Here is a 13,870-nt window from a genome sequence, read left to right on the forward strand (position 1 = left end):
ATCCTAAGTCCAGCAGAAAATCTACAACAGTAAATCAAGCTGTTGCAATGGTTCAAAGTCCAGAGGGTCAAAGTCCAGTCGGCCAAAATTCCTCAAAGGTGATGTGAAGGATAGACAGTTGTTACTAAAAAATAGTGATTTAATTTTGTTTTTTTATTGCAATTATCAATGTTTTATGATTTCATGATTTATAAAGTGACGTGGAAGATTCCCATAATCTTTCGTCTTTTAAAACAAAAACAATTAAATTAAATTACTTTTACTGACTTTTACTTTCACTTGTGGAAACAAAGTGAAACCACTAACCTAATTTTTCAGTGTTCAAAGCTTAACGCAGAAAATGCAATTGAATCATTATTTTTGCTTTATTTTTAAAGATTGTTCATCTGTGTACATCTGCATCAGTTTAACAGCTTGATGTTTGCTATCAGTAGCTGATACTGTAACACATTCATTGGATATTTAAACCTGTGTATGTGTCTGCCGTCACTGATCCACTAGAGGGCACCCAACTTCCACACAGTTTGCTCTCAAACAGACAGCAGTAGGGAACCATTTCACATTCCTTATTACTGTTAATTTCCCCCATTTTTTTTGTATATGCTTGATCTTTGCTTTGGTTGCGTCATCTCTTACTGTTTGTTTCAGTGTGTTCTGCATTATTTTAATTTGTGTGAAGTTTTATGTCTAAATCAGCATCAGCAATTCCAACATTTCTATTCAGCTAAATAAAAATGGAAGATTAAGAACTAAAACATATGCAAAGTCCATGTCCAATCTGTGTTTCTGAAACAAGAGCCTTTCTGTTTGAAAAGGCTGATGAGGGTCTTTAATGGCTTTAACAACCACATGTCCATGTTTTATTATCAGTCATTAGTGTTCTCCTGCCTAAACTTACAGTGTGGACCCTCAGTCTGAGGAAAGCTGCAACTCAGTGCTGAAAGTTCAGGAGGCTGAATCCTGATGCAAACCTTATGTTAAGATACAGCTTTAATATTTACAACGATTGAAGAAATGTGTGGAGATGAGCACAAAAATGGTGGAATAGTACTGTGAATAGTAGATGAATAATACTCCATAAATTCAGATGCAGTTATGAAAACTGTTTCCAGGGCTGAAGATTATAAAACATCCAACATGTGGGGAAACAACAGGTTTCCAGGAAGAAGCAGCAGCTGTTCATCCATCAGAGTGGCTGCAGCTGATCCAGAGTCACCTCTGATAAATCATTTTGGGAGGAATTAAAGAGTCCTTCAAATTAAATTAAAAAGGCTCTGTGGTGACATAATGAAGGCAAAAAGAGTAAGGGTTCCTATTATTTCTTCTTGAAAAGTCACCAATTGATTCCTCATAATTCAACTTCTGCAAAATTCACATTTCCTTAGCTTTCCACAAAACGCATTAAAAACCACTTAACAGTTCCCAGATTCATGAAGAAGTAGAGGAAACTTAAAACAAGCCAAAGAGATTTAACAAAATAAGAAAGGTGTCTTTGCAAAGTTGTCAACAGACATTTGATAAAAGAATTAGTACCATCTGAAGAACCGAAACAAAGTTTTCCAACTAAACAATCATAATTTCTTTCTTACCATGTGAAAAGACTCATGAGTCTACAAGTCCAGTTGTAATCTGGAGCATTTTAATTTTAATTTCATTCACTGTTTTGGTTGAGTTAAGGAAAATATCTTCACCCATTTAAAAAACTGGCCTCTTCACAAGATTAAATATCTCAGACAGCTCAGTTTTTAACTCTTTGCTGTACAAAAATGAAATTTGATGACCTCCCCTTAATGACTCCTCAGTATATATCAGTAAAGATTTTGTTTGATTACCATTACAATTGGTTCTGGGCTTTTCCAAGGGTAGCCCTAGCAAGCTGCATAAGCAAAGATCACCCTCACCAACTTCTCATTTTGTTCTTGAAGAAGGGCTGAAATAAGGTAGAAATGACTCGGTTAAGAAAAGCTAAACGAGTAGCGAAAGCTTTACAGTTATCAGAGTTATGCATCACAGAGGTCATGACAAAAGGGTACATTTTACATTACCTCCTGAGCTCCAGGCAACCAAAGTAGCTTATCTACTAATTATCTACTAATTGTAGGCAAGTTGCTCTCTGATGCATCCACTGGAGTGTGAATATTAGATAGAAAGCACTAAGTAGAAAAAGAATAGGTAAAGGTTCTTGTATCAATGAATGAATGTAGCATGTTCCATAAAGCACAGCATATACAATCCCAAGCACTGAGTGCTCAAGCAGAAAACAATATAGAAAAACAAGTCCATTCACCACACAATTTCTCAGACAACCACTAGGGGTGACACTCAAAATGTGACTATAGATTGCAAGATTATGCAAAACACTTGTTTATCTTTGTTTGTTTTTGTTTTTTTTAGAGAGGGCATTGTTGAAGAGCAGGGCTACAACAAGAAGGGAGTGTTAGTCAGTTTTAGAAGAATCATATGTCAAGTATCTGGCTGGTCATTCTCATTGTTGATGGGTAACTGGTTGTTTGCAGTGTGGTTGCTTTGACCATGGTGATTTTTGTCATGCATATGTCCAGAAAAAAAAGAGAACATGTTAGGCTGTGGATATGCTGCATTAAAAGCAGCATTTGCTACTAATATAATCCTGCTTGATACCACAAAAACAAGAATGTAGCCCAGATCTCAATGAGTTGGACAGAATGACCTACTGCCTGTTAGGTAGATAGGTAGAAATATAGAAACCCATCAATCTGGTGACCTAACCAGCAATAACAAAGTTTTTGGGAGCCAATATCTAAATCAAAATGTCTTATTAAAGTTACTGGTTATTATTTGTCTCTTTTAATGTTGCCAAAATCTAGCAAACATGTTGCTGTTTTTCGTCTCCGCATAATTTTTTTGGTCCCACAATCCTGGATGAACGTGATTGGTTAATGAATTTCTGACCATAACAAAACAGCCTACAGAGTCATATAAAGGTGGCTTTTTACAGAGGACATGCTGTTCTAGCTTTTGGTTTAATGACCGTATGTATTTCCTTCTATTTACCTGCTTTATAATGACTTCTGTTTGCATTTCTTAATCAGTGCTGAGCTGCAGTATCCAAACAGGCTTGAGAGAACAACAAGAACCCTAACATGCTGCTGCAAGTCAGTCAGCATTACACCATACACAAGTGACAATGAAGGGTCTTTGAAGGACATCACTTTTCTATTGAGTGGATATTCATCACAATGTGATGTAAAAAAGATGGACTAATGTTCCATTTGGAACCACATGAGTACAAATGTTTCCTGTTTAACCAGGACCGCAGAAACAATAGTGTTTTATCATCCTTTCTCCCTTATTGTAGAATCTGAGTCATCCTCAGGTCTCTGAAGGGTTGTGCACCAAAAGCTGTCCAACAAGTTAAGAGAAACAACAAGACCTCTTTACCTCATTCTCTTTGCCCAACTTTGAAAAGAATAAAACTTAAACAAATGGATCTGAATCAGATAAATGATCATTGGTCCCAGTGGTGTCATCTGACTAAAAAGTTTCATTACTTAAGCTGTTATTCATCTCTGATTAGGTAAAACTCCTATGTTGCAACCCAAGTAAGATTCACCCACATGCGTCATCCAACAGGATGACCATGGAAACAGCCTGGCAGCATCCATCGACAGCTGATGACAAAGACAAATAAGCTGGAAACACATTTGGGTGTGTCTTGTGTGCTGGTCCTTTGGCGATGTTTGGTGAAGGAGATTCCCTAGTTCTGGACCAGCTGAGTCCTATCATGACTCATTGGTGTGGGAAAGTCTCAAGACTCAGAGGGGTTCCCACTGACTCACTGTTTGGCTCTCACTTTCTGTTTGTTGTGGATCCTCAGAGTTGGAAACACCAAACCAGCTGCAGCCAATCCACCATCAAAATACATAAGAAACCCAATTTCTTATGTTTCTTATGACAGGACAGTTTGTATGAATGGTGCTGTGAATAAATAATCCATGTAGAATTCTGACTAACACTCGTGCTCTGGAGGAAAATTCAAAGGCGCTTTATGAAATATCGAGAGTTTCTCTTTGACAGGGCCTCATCAAAATCAAATTATATAACAAGATCATTTCTTACCAAGCTAACATAATGCCAAGACACAGTGCAGGTATGTTTACCTGTTATTTCTTTTAATTTATTATGCGATCACCATTATAGATACATACTTTCCATATTAGCAGCTAATTTTTATGAGCTGTCTTTCATGTTCTGCAGAATTGAATGGTACTGGTCTGAGAGATACAGTTCAACCGCTGCAGAGTGACAGGCAGCAATAGTTTGAATCAGTACAACAATGGAAGAAGATTCAGCCAACTGAGAAATGGTCCACAATTAGTCTGCTTTCATTTTCTCTTCTGTGTAGTCAGCAAAGTCGCTGTAAAGAAGTGGCTTACAACACAGAAATACAAATAACCATTCAAACTCACATTCACATCTATGGAAAATTTAGAACCACAAATTAACCGCATGCCTTTGGACTGTAGGAGGAAGCCAGAGTACCTGAAGAAAACCCATGAAGACACAGGTGAGTTTCTGTTTATGTTGTCCAAAAAATTAAAATTTTCTCTTTTCAGAAATGATGCAACCCTAATAATCTGCCCTCTAGTAGATTAAATCAGGTTGAGGAAATATATCTTTGCCTTTATATTAGCGGCCAAAGAGTGTTTTGCTCCACGCATATTCACTGCTGATGTTAATTTATAATAAGGCATTACATTATACGAGCAGTTTATATGTTTTGTAATGAATAAATCTTGGCATGAAATGAAAATACCTTAAGCAGCTGCCGAGTATTTTATGACACACATTTCATTTGCCTCTTCAGTGTGGATCGCCTTTACCTTCTGCCTATGTCTGATTTGGGTTGAATTTAGCATTGGGATAATGGTGAGGTAGCTGTCTGGTTAACACTAAAACATTTTTAAAATACAGAAATATGTGAATATTATGAAATTAGTGTTAGATATTTATAGTAACGAGGAGAAACAGATGATTTAAAAAGCTTTTTGCTTCCTGTTTGAATCTCTTGGTAACTGATTTCTCCAGAGTTTGCCGTGTTCCGTGAAGGCAGCAGCAGCTCTGACATTACACAGATGTCTCCTTCGAGGTGAGAAATGTTTGAAGTTATTTTGTTTTCTCACCACACATGCCTCCAACCCACTTCCCCACGTGACTGCACACAGAGGCCACGTGCCGACATTTTTACCACCAAACTGTGAAAGCTGAAGGAGGTCTGAGGCTGAAATTTCACAGCAGCCCAAGCCGACATTTCTCACTGCGGGCTCATCAGCCAAAAGACAAATCTGTGGACGATTTCACCCCAAAGTATTTCTAGGTTTAGAGCACATTTCATCTGAGTTTGGTTTTGTCATCAGCAGCTTCAATCTTGAGATGTCTAAAGTACTCAAAAATGATGTTTTTATTTCTTATTATTCAGTGAAAAACAGATACAAAGAATTTAATTTCTCCTCCAATCATCTGCTAGTCTTTAAGCATTATAGAGGTCCATCAACATCTGTTGAGTAGCTCAAAACTATTTAAAAGCATCAAATGTCAAAGGGAAGCTGAGAAGCATCTACCTGGAATGAACTCTAATACTTATAAACAGCTCAAAATGAAAAGAATATGGGTTGGAAATTTCAATCTGCCTTATTAGATGCTTGAAGGTCATATCTGCTGTTTCCTTACAAATAGGTCGGAATGGCAATCCTTAGTAAGGACACTGGGACCTGAGAGAACTCAGAAAAAAAGCGCAGAGATACAAAGTAACTGCAACTTAAAAGAAGAGGCATGCAAAAACCACAGAAAGTCACCAGGCAATCACAAAGGAACATGATGCAATTAAAGAGGTACCGGAAGACCTCAAGTAGGCATGACCTGACCACAAAGAGGCATGAAGCTACCACAAAGAAGGTGCACAAAATAACTGCAGACACACCAGAATCACAGTACAAACACAAAAAGGCAAAAAGGGACCAACTACAGATAAGCAAGGCGCCAAACATCAAAATCATCCAGCTTGATGTTTTGTGTTTCCTTTAACAGAAATCAAAAGATGGTCTATTCACTAAAAAATAAAGTGTTATTTGCTAAATTTGACTAAAATTTGACTAACAGTGCCAGGGCTCTGTGTGCGGGCAGGCGGAGATGAGGATCCAAATGCAGGACACGGAGACTAAATGCAACTTAAAAAACCTCAACTTTATTGCTGGTAGAAAACAAAACATGAACAATGAATACTAAGAACCAAAACACACAGGCACAAATTGAAGATGAGCAGACATTAACAACACAACAGAAAGCAAAAGAAAACACAGGGCTTATATATACTGGGGAGTAATCAGGGAATGGGAAACAGGAGGGAGACACAGCTGGGAGAAATAGACTAACGAGACAGGCGAGAAGTAAAACTGCACACTCTGACATCAGACTGGGACTATCAAAATAAAACAGGAATACGGAACAAATCACAAAGACGCAGACTTGACACTGAGAGGCAGACTGAAAGAATATAACACATGGAACCCAGAGATGACAGAGACTTAAAGAAGAATTAACATCAAACTAAACTCATGACCAGAACCAAACTGAAACCTAGAATAAAAATAAGCAAAACAGCACATCTCAAGAATCAGAACCTAAATCATAATCTAGAAAAACACCAAAATATAAGAAACAGAAAATGCTGGGTCAAAATGACCCAGAACAGTGACAAAAAGTTGTCCTCTTTATATTCAGTTTAGTTCAAATCAACACATACAACCTCATGTACGTGAAAAGAAAGAAATTCTGGTTATGTTTCTGACCTATAACACTGAGCCCCACAGACTGAGAGTGCACAGAGTGTACATTACAAAGGAAAATACAACAGGTCTTTATGGTGGTTATGTAACTTCATCGGATCTGTAAAGTGCGTCATTGCTCTTTATACGAGCCATATGAAGCTCCAAATGGTCCAATAAAATCAGCAGAGCTGATGTTGAATGTAAACAACAAACAAAAGGGAACATTTAGTCCCAAATTTCATCCCTAAAATCCCCTTCTTTACGTCGTGTACCTGTAGATTCACACCAGCACACCTTTGCAGATCTGTGACATCTCTGCTTCATAATCCATCCTGATGTGACCCCTTTGTTGCAGGGTGGTTTGTTTCCTTTTGTGGGGGTGAGCAGGCAGGGCGGCTCGGGCAATCTGGAGCAGATTAAAACCTCCTCCATAGAAACAGTCTGGGGGATCAGATCAGACCTCCTCTGACTGGAAGCAGATGTGCGGTTGGGTGACTTCATGAGCCCTGTTCGCGGGGTTTTCCTCCAGTGCTGGACGTGAACTTGTTTGTGTGTGGAGTCGGATCACATTGAGTACTGAGGCCATTTTGACGAAGCAGAATTTAACCACACACACACACACACACACACACACACACACACTGAACATTCAGATCTTAGCTCAGAAACAGATCTTCTCATCTGTCTGGTGGTTTTACTCAAGTTTCCACTAATGTGTGGCTCTGTTAAAGCTCAGAGACGTCTGAGACAAACTGGGATGTAAATCCAGCATGACAAACGATGCTCTTCAATTTTATATGAGAACATGTTGTTTACTGTCAAACAGCACATTTAGCACCCTTTGTTCTTGTTCTGCATCTCATTAACCTGCTTTTATCTGCAATGGAGTCTAGCCTATCAAGCTTTTGGAGGAACACAGGTCACCAGTCCAGTAAGGAGTTTAATAATAACTAGGGGCTCATTAGTGCTCTTTTATTTAAAAGTCTCCAGACAATATTCTTGATTTATTGTTTGTAAAATTGCTAACCGTTCAGTTCCAGTCTTCAAGCGTGCGCCATAAATCTTTTTAGGAGGTTCATGGCTGCTTTTGGAAACTGAACATGTAGGATTTACACCAGGGAAAACCGGGATCAACGGGCCTGACGGCCTGACTTTTTAGGCTTTAATGCGCCCCAGAGAAGGCGTTTGCTAACAGATGGCTAAACTAGAGTACGACATTGTTCATTCCAAATATATTTAGAGCTTAATGTTAGCTTCCTACAGTGCTTCCAAAGAGGTAAGATTGATATCAATTTGCAACAATTATCTTGCTGTTAGCATCTCCTCTCTGTACTGTGTCATGGATATACAGCTTAAGTATCCCTATGTAGCCCTGGCTATATAAGTAGCTCATTATTTCAATTTGTTCATTAATATTGATAGTTAATTGCAAATGTTTAATGTGTTCAAGAATGTATACCTGCAAAGTATGTGATGTGTGTCAGTTAAATGCACAACCTTTTTATTTGTATTTTGAGGTTTATGTCATTATTTTTGATATGGTATTGATATGTACTACAGCTCCAGTGAACCCTGAAGTAGTCTCAGGTAGAGGGGTGGGAGTAAGTGGGGAGCCGTGTGCACTCTGCAGGAAGCGAGAGAGACGAGAGCTGAACAGTGTCGAGTGAACGCAGAGTTCTTAGAAGGGCGACAGACGCATTTTCGGGTTGACGGATAGTTAACTGGAGTCGAGAACTGTTGTACCCTTCTGTGAGGTAAATGTGGATTTTGTCTGACACTTGTACCCAATGTTATTGTGTAAAACGGATTAGCGCTAACACAGCCGCTAGCACAACTGCTAACATAGCTGCTAGCATAGCCTAGCATATTCGCTAAGCTCTTGTTCTGCTCTGTTTTTATTTATTAAGCTAATGCTAAGATTGAATGTTATCACATGTGAACTGGCATTTAGTGGAGTTGTGTGATTCAGTAGGAGGAGACGGACGTCTTGCTGGTGTGTCAGAGAGGTCCCTTCTGCTGGTGTGCTGAAGTTATGTGTTCACGTGGGAGCACGTGGAAAGGACGACTGTGAGTGCTGCTGCCGCTGCCTGCTGGTAGCCGTGACCCAGTTTCCCCGCTATCCCCTTGAACTGCCTGGAGGTGTGAGTACTGTTGTTTGCACGTGCTTTTTATTTGTACTGCTTGGCAACAAGTGAAGCGACCATATTGTTTTAGGTCCCAACGCACCCTAGCCACGACTCAGGCCTGCAACGAGGGGTTTGGTAGCAGAAAGACTGTAGCACTTGAGGTGTGTGTGTGTGTTTGGTGAGAGTGCGTGTGGGCCCACAATATTATTTGATTATTTTGTTTCTGTTGAGGTAGATACCTTATCATTGTTTAACAAACTTTATTGATTTTACTTATTTTCTTTGTGTTGTTAATTCAGCATTCACTAAAGTGGAGTTAACTTTATAATTGACCTGCTTGTGTGTGATTTATTTCCATGTAGTGTAGTTTTATTACATATTTAATACCATAAGCATTAAAAAGGGAGTATCAATAGGAAAGTAACAACAGGAACCCAGGGCCCCTCTCAATAGAACGTGGGACGGGTGTTACACAATTATGGAGGCACTGCTGGGATACTCCCGTGCTTAACTTTTCTAGTTTGTTCTTTAAAGGAGTATTTTGTTTACAGATTTTCACAGCCTAGCACACCAGCATTAGGGTTTATATGATGACTACTCGAAAAGAGTCTCAAATTGCACCTGAGCTTAGTAGCTGGTGCAGTAAAGCAGGTATAGACCCAAACCGGGCTTTTGTACTGCATGATGTTCCTTCTGATTTTGACTTATCAGACATTGAAGAGACAGCTCAGTCAGTGAAAGCTTTTGGAAGAGTAAAAGTGAGAGATAGACTAAGAGACACCCAGACAGGCAATAACCTTGTGCTGTGTGAATGCCGTCAAGCTACTCAGCCAGACCGCATACCACCACATGTACAGCCATTGAATGGAGGTCCTGTCTGGAAGATTTCCCTCCTCACTGAATCTGTGAGGTCAGTTGATGACTTCTCAGCCAAGCTTAAGAAACTAATGGTAGAAGAAGGCAAAACAATTGATGATGTTAGTGCCTTGCTGTCTACTGAAACCCCACAGGAAAACTCCCCTGAATCCATCATTCGGGCAGTCGGAGACCTGTTAGCGAAAACTATGCGACCTACCGGTGAGAATACTGCATCTCGACGTCTGCGGATATTCTCTGGCCACTCTCCCACTCCAGCAGGTGAAGAGAGCCTGGATAGCTGGGTTGAGCAGGCTCGCCTGATGATTGAAGAGTGTGACTGCTCTGAGAGAGAGAAGCGAAGGAGAGTAGTTGAGAGCCTAAAGGGACCGGCGTTGGAGATCATCCAAGCTGTACGACGAGATAACCCTGATGCTAGCCCGGAGAGCTATGTAGAGTCTCTAGAAAGTGCATTTGGATCCCTGGAGTCAGGTGAAGACTTGTACCTCGCCTTCAGGAGCCTGGGTCAACAGCGAGGAGAAAAGCTGTCAGACTTCCTGAGAAGATTGGAACGCTCTCTGACCAAGGTAGTGCAGAGAGGGGGTCTCCCTAGCCATCGAGTCGACCGTGCACGTATTGACCAGCTTATACGGGGTGCAACTGAGTCAGAGATAATGTTACTGCAGCTAAGACTCAGAGAAAGAAAGGAAGAGCCACCCGCTTTCCTGAAGCTGCTCAGTGAGATTCGAGAAGAAGAAGACCATGCAAGAGTGAGGCATGAGTCAAACACCACAGTTAGACAAGTGAAAGTTGGCGAAGAGACAAAAGCCAAATCGACAGAGGTTCAAGAGCTCAAAGCCGAGATCAAAGAGTTACGCTCTGAGCTTAAAGAGTTAACAAGCAAGCGCTCAGATGCCGAGCTAATGTTGAAACAAACCAAGAAAGTTGCTGAGACTGGCGCGGAGAATGAAGTCCAACAGTTAAAGCAGCAAGTTCAACAGTTACAACACCAGCTGACCGTTATGGCAGTGTCACAGGGTTCAACCCAAACTGACTCAACAAAGAGAGATGGGAGAGCCAGACGAAGCAAGGTAAACAGACCATATGCTGCAAAAGATTCAGAAAGTTACTTCTGTTACCGGTGTGGGGAGAATGGCCATATTGCCACCCACTGCATGGCTCCTGAAAACACTGCCAAAGTAATTCAGAGGCTACTCGGAGCCCTTCGTAGGAGCAAAGAGGGAAAAGGAGCTACAGGTGGCGCTTCTGAGCCCACACAGGTCGGTTCCATCCGGAAAAGTTCCGTGCACACATCCTCACAGGGTGGACTCCCAGAAGGATTGGTCGGCCCGTCCATGATGACCGATGTGACCATAGAAGGACAACCATGTAAAGCTCTCCTTGACAGCGGCTCTCGAGTCACCATTATATTTGAGAGCTGGTATTCCCGTTTCATCCCCAATGTGCCCATTCTTCCTTTAAAAGATCTCGCCATATGGGGACTGAGTGATTCCAACTACCCATACAAGGGGTATGTGGCAGTTGAGGTGGGTTTTCCCCCCCAACTCAAAGGAAGCTGTAGAGACAGTCACTGTCTTGGCCTTGGTGTGTCCAGATCCAAAGAGCCCAGACCCGGTTCCTGTCATCATTGGCACTAACTCCCAGAAACTGCATTCTCTGCTGAGAGATTGTGAAGAGGTAGGAGGGAAAGATGAGATTCACTCACTGAGGATAAATAGTCTCTCCTCAGAACTGCCCTCATCACTCATTAGCCAACAAACAGGCGTGGTGGGTCATGTGAAGTGGCAAGGCCCCGGGCCAATCACTATCCCTCCCTGTGCAGTACAGTATGCAGTTTGCAAGGTGGAACAACAGCAGCCATTAGACAAAAGTATTCTAATGGTGGAGGTGGGCGAATCTACAAACCTCCCAGCTGGAGTGTTGGTTCCACCTGTAGTACTACCATCTTCTGAGATGGACACTAACAGTTTCACACTTCTGCTAAGAAACGAGTCCCAAAGAGAGACTATTGTCCCCACTGGTACAGTGCTAGCTCAGGTGTACTTGGTGGACACTGTCACTGAGTTAACAAAGACCTCCGCCCAAGAAAGGTCTATTAACCCTGAACTGTTTGACTTTGGAGATTCTCCTATTCCTGAAGAGTGGAAAGCCAGGTTAGCAGCAAAGTTATCAAAAAGAGCGGATGTTTTTTCCCTGGAGGAGTGGGACGTCGGCTTAGCCAAAGGTGTCACTCACCACATAAGGCTGAGAGACCCTCGACCATTCAGGGAGAGATCTCGCAGAATCGCACCTGCTGACATTGAAGATGTCCGACGCCATCTACAAGAACTGCTGGCAGCCGGCATAATCAAAGAGTCACGCAGTCCGTATGCTTCCCCGATTGTCATAGTCAGGAAGAAGAATGGCAAGGTGCGGATGTGTATTGATTACCGTCTACTGAACTCCAGAACCATCCCAGACCAGTACACTATGCCACGCATAGATGATGCACTGGATTGTCTGACAGGAAGCAAGTGGTTTTCTGTACTGGACCTGAGAAGTGGATATTACCAAGTGGAGATGTCTGAGGCTGATAAAGAGAAAACAGCTTTTATCTGTCCTCTTGGGTTTTTCCAGTTTGAGAGGATGCCTCAAGGCATCACTGGCGCACCCGCAACCTTTCAAAGGTTAATGGAGAGAGCTGTTGGAGACATGAACCTGATTCAAGTCCTTGTGTATCTGGATGACCTTATTGTGTTTGGCAGGACACTGGAGGAGCACGAGGAACGGTTACTTAAAGTCCTGGACCGGCTGGAGGAATGTGGTCTCAAAGTCTCCATTGACAAATGCCAATTTTGCCAACCCCAGGTGAAGTTCTTGGGACACATTGTCTCTGTCTCTGGAGTTGCCACTGATCCTGAGAAAGTGAGTGCGGTGACTCACTGGAAGAAACCCACTGATCTGAAATCCCTAAGATCTTTTCTCGGATTTTGTGGATACTACCGGCGGTTCATCAAGAACTACTCCGCCATAGTCCGCCCTTTGACAGAACTGACCAAGGGATATCCTCCTGCACAGGGTAGCAAAAAGGGTGTCACTAAAGGAAAGCAAAATAGCTACTTTCGAGTTGCCGAGCCTTTTGGTGATCGGTGGACCCCAGCTTGTGATGACGCCTTTCAGAGCATTGTTTACAAGCTCACACATGCTCCAGTCTTGGCATTTGCTGATCCAGCCAAACCATACATCCTACATGTTGATGCAAGTTTGGATGGGCTAGGAGCAGTCCTGAACCAAGAGTGCCCAGAAGGACTCCGCCCGGTAGCGTTTGCCAGCCGCAAGTTGAGTCATGCAGAACGGAACTACCCAGTTCACCAACTGGAGTTTTTGGCTCTGAAATGGGCAGTAGTGGAAAAGTTCCATGACTACCTTTATGGGGCTAAGTTCACGGTGAGAACTGATAATAACCCACTCACCTACGTCCTGACCACTGCCAGGTTGAACGCGACAGGTCATCGGTGGCTAGCAGCACTCTCCACCTATGATTTTAGCATTCAATATAAGCCCGGTCGTGAAAATGTGGATGCCGACTCACTGTCCAGGAGTCCGCAAGACACAACAGATGGATGGGTGGATATCCCACCTTCTGGGGTAAAAGCTTTGTGTCGTCGGATCACTACAGATGGTTTTCAAGAACACACCACCAGATTTGTTGACCAGCTGGGTGTTTCGCCAGACGCCATTCCAGCTTTATATGCAAACTTCACTCAGATAGAAGTGGGCCCGCTGGAACAGCTAAGCCTGAAAGAACTGTCAGAAGCCCAAGACTCTGATCCAGTTATAGGTGTGGTGAAACCTCAGGTTGAGAGATACCAAAGTGTTTCAGCTTCCACGCATGCAAACCCAGATGTTGTGTTGCTGATACGAGAAAGATCCAAGTTAAAGGTTAAGCGTGGCCTTCTGTACAGAGTCACCACAAGACCCTCTGGCCGAGAAGTGAGTCAGATCGTCTTGCCTGCTAAGTATCGGCCAATGGTACTAAAATCAGTGCATGATGATGCTGGTCACCTGGGCACAGAACGAACT

The 13,870-nt window shown here is 42.1% G+C and overlaps 1 protein-coding gene across 1 annotated transcript; it reads left to right on the forward strand.

Annotated features, from left to right (window-relative positions):
- The first annotated feature begins 4,488 nt into the window (after positions 1 to 4,488).
- LOC113015861 (paraneoplastic antigen Ma2-like) lies at positions 4,489 to 11,293 on the forward strand. Its single transcript, XM_026158215.1, has 3 exons — positions 4,489 to 4,546; positions 9,644 to 11,154; positions 11,273 to 11,293. Exons 1-3 carry the CDS (start codon positions 4,489 to 4,491, stop codon positions 11,291 to 11,293), a joined length of 1,590 nt encoding a protein of 529 aa, XP_026014000.1.
- Positions 11,294 to 13,870: the final 2,577 nt, after the last annotated feature.

Source organism: Astatotilapia calliptera, chromosome 23, assembly GCF_900246225.1.
Source record: "Astatotilapia calliptera chromosome 23, fAstCal1.2, whole genome shotgun sequence".
Classification (NCBI taxonomy): Eukaryota; Metazoa; Chordata; class Actinopteri; order Cichliformes; family Cichlidae; genus Astatotilapia; species Astatotilapia calliptera.

What these genes read in the sequence shown, in the direction of transcription:
- LOC113015861 (XM_026158215.1), top strand. Translation starts at nt 4,489, where the DNA reads ATGCCTTTGGACTGTAGGAGGAAGCCAGAGTACCTGAAGAAAACCCAT. An exon ending in GAAAACCCATGAAGACACAG is followed by an intron (nt 4,547 to 9,643) that starts GTGAGTTTCTGT and finishes TTGACTTATCAG; the next exon opens with ACATTGAAGAGACAGCTCAG. An exon ending in GCCCGTCCATGATGACCGAT is followed by an intron (nt 11,155 to 11,272) that starts GTGACCATAGAA and finishes TTCCTTTAAAAG; the next exon opens with ATCTCGCCATATGGGGACTG.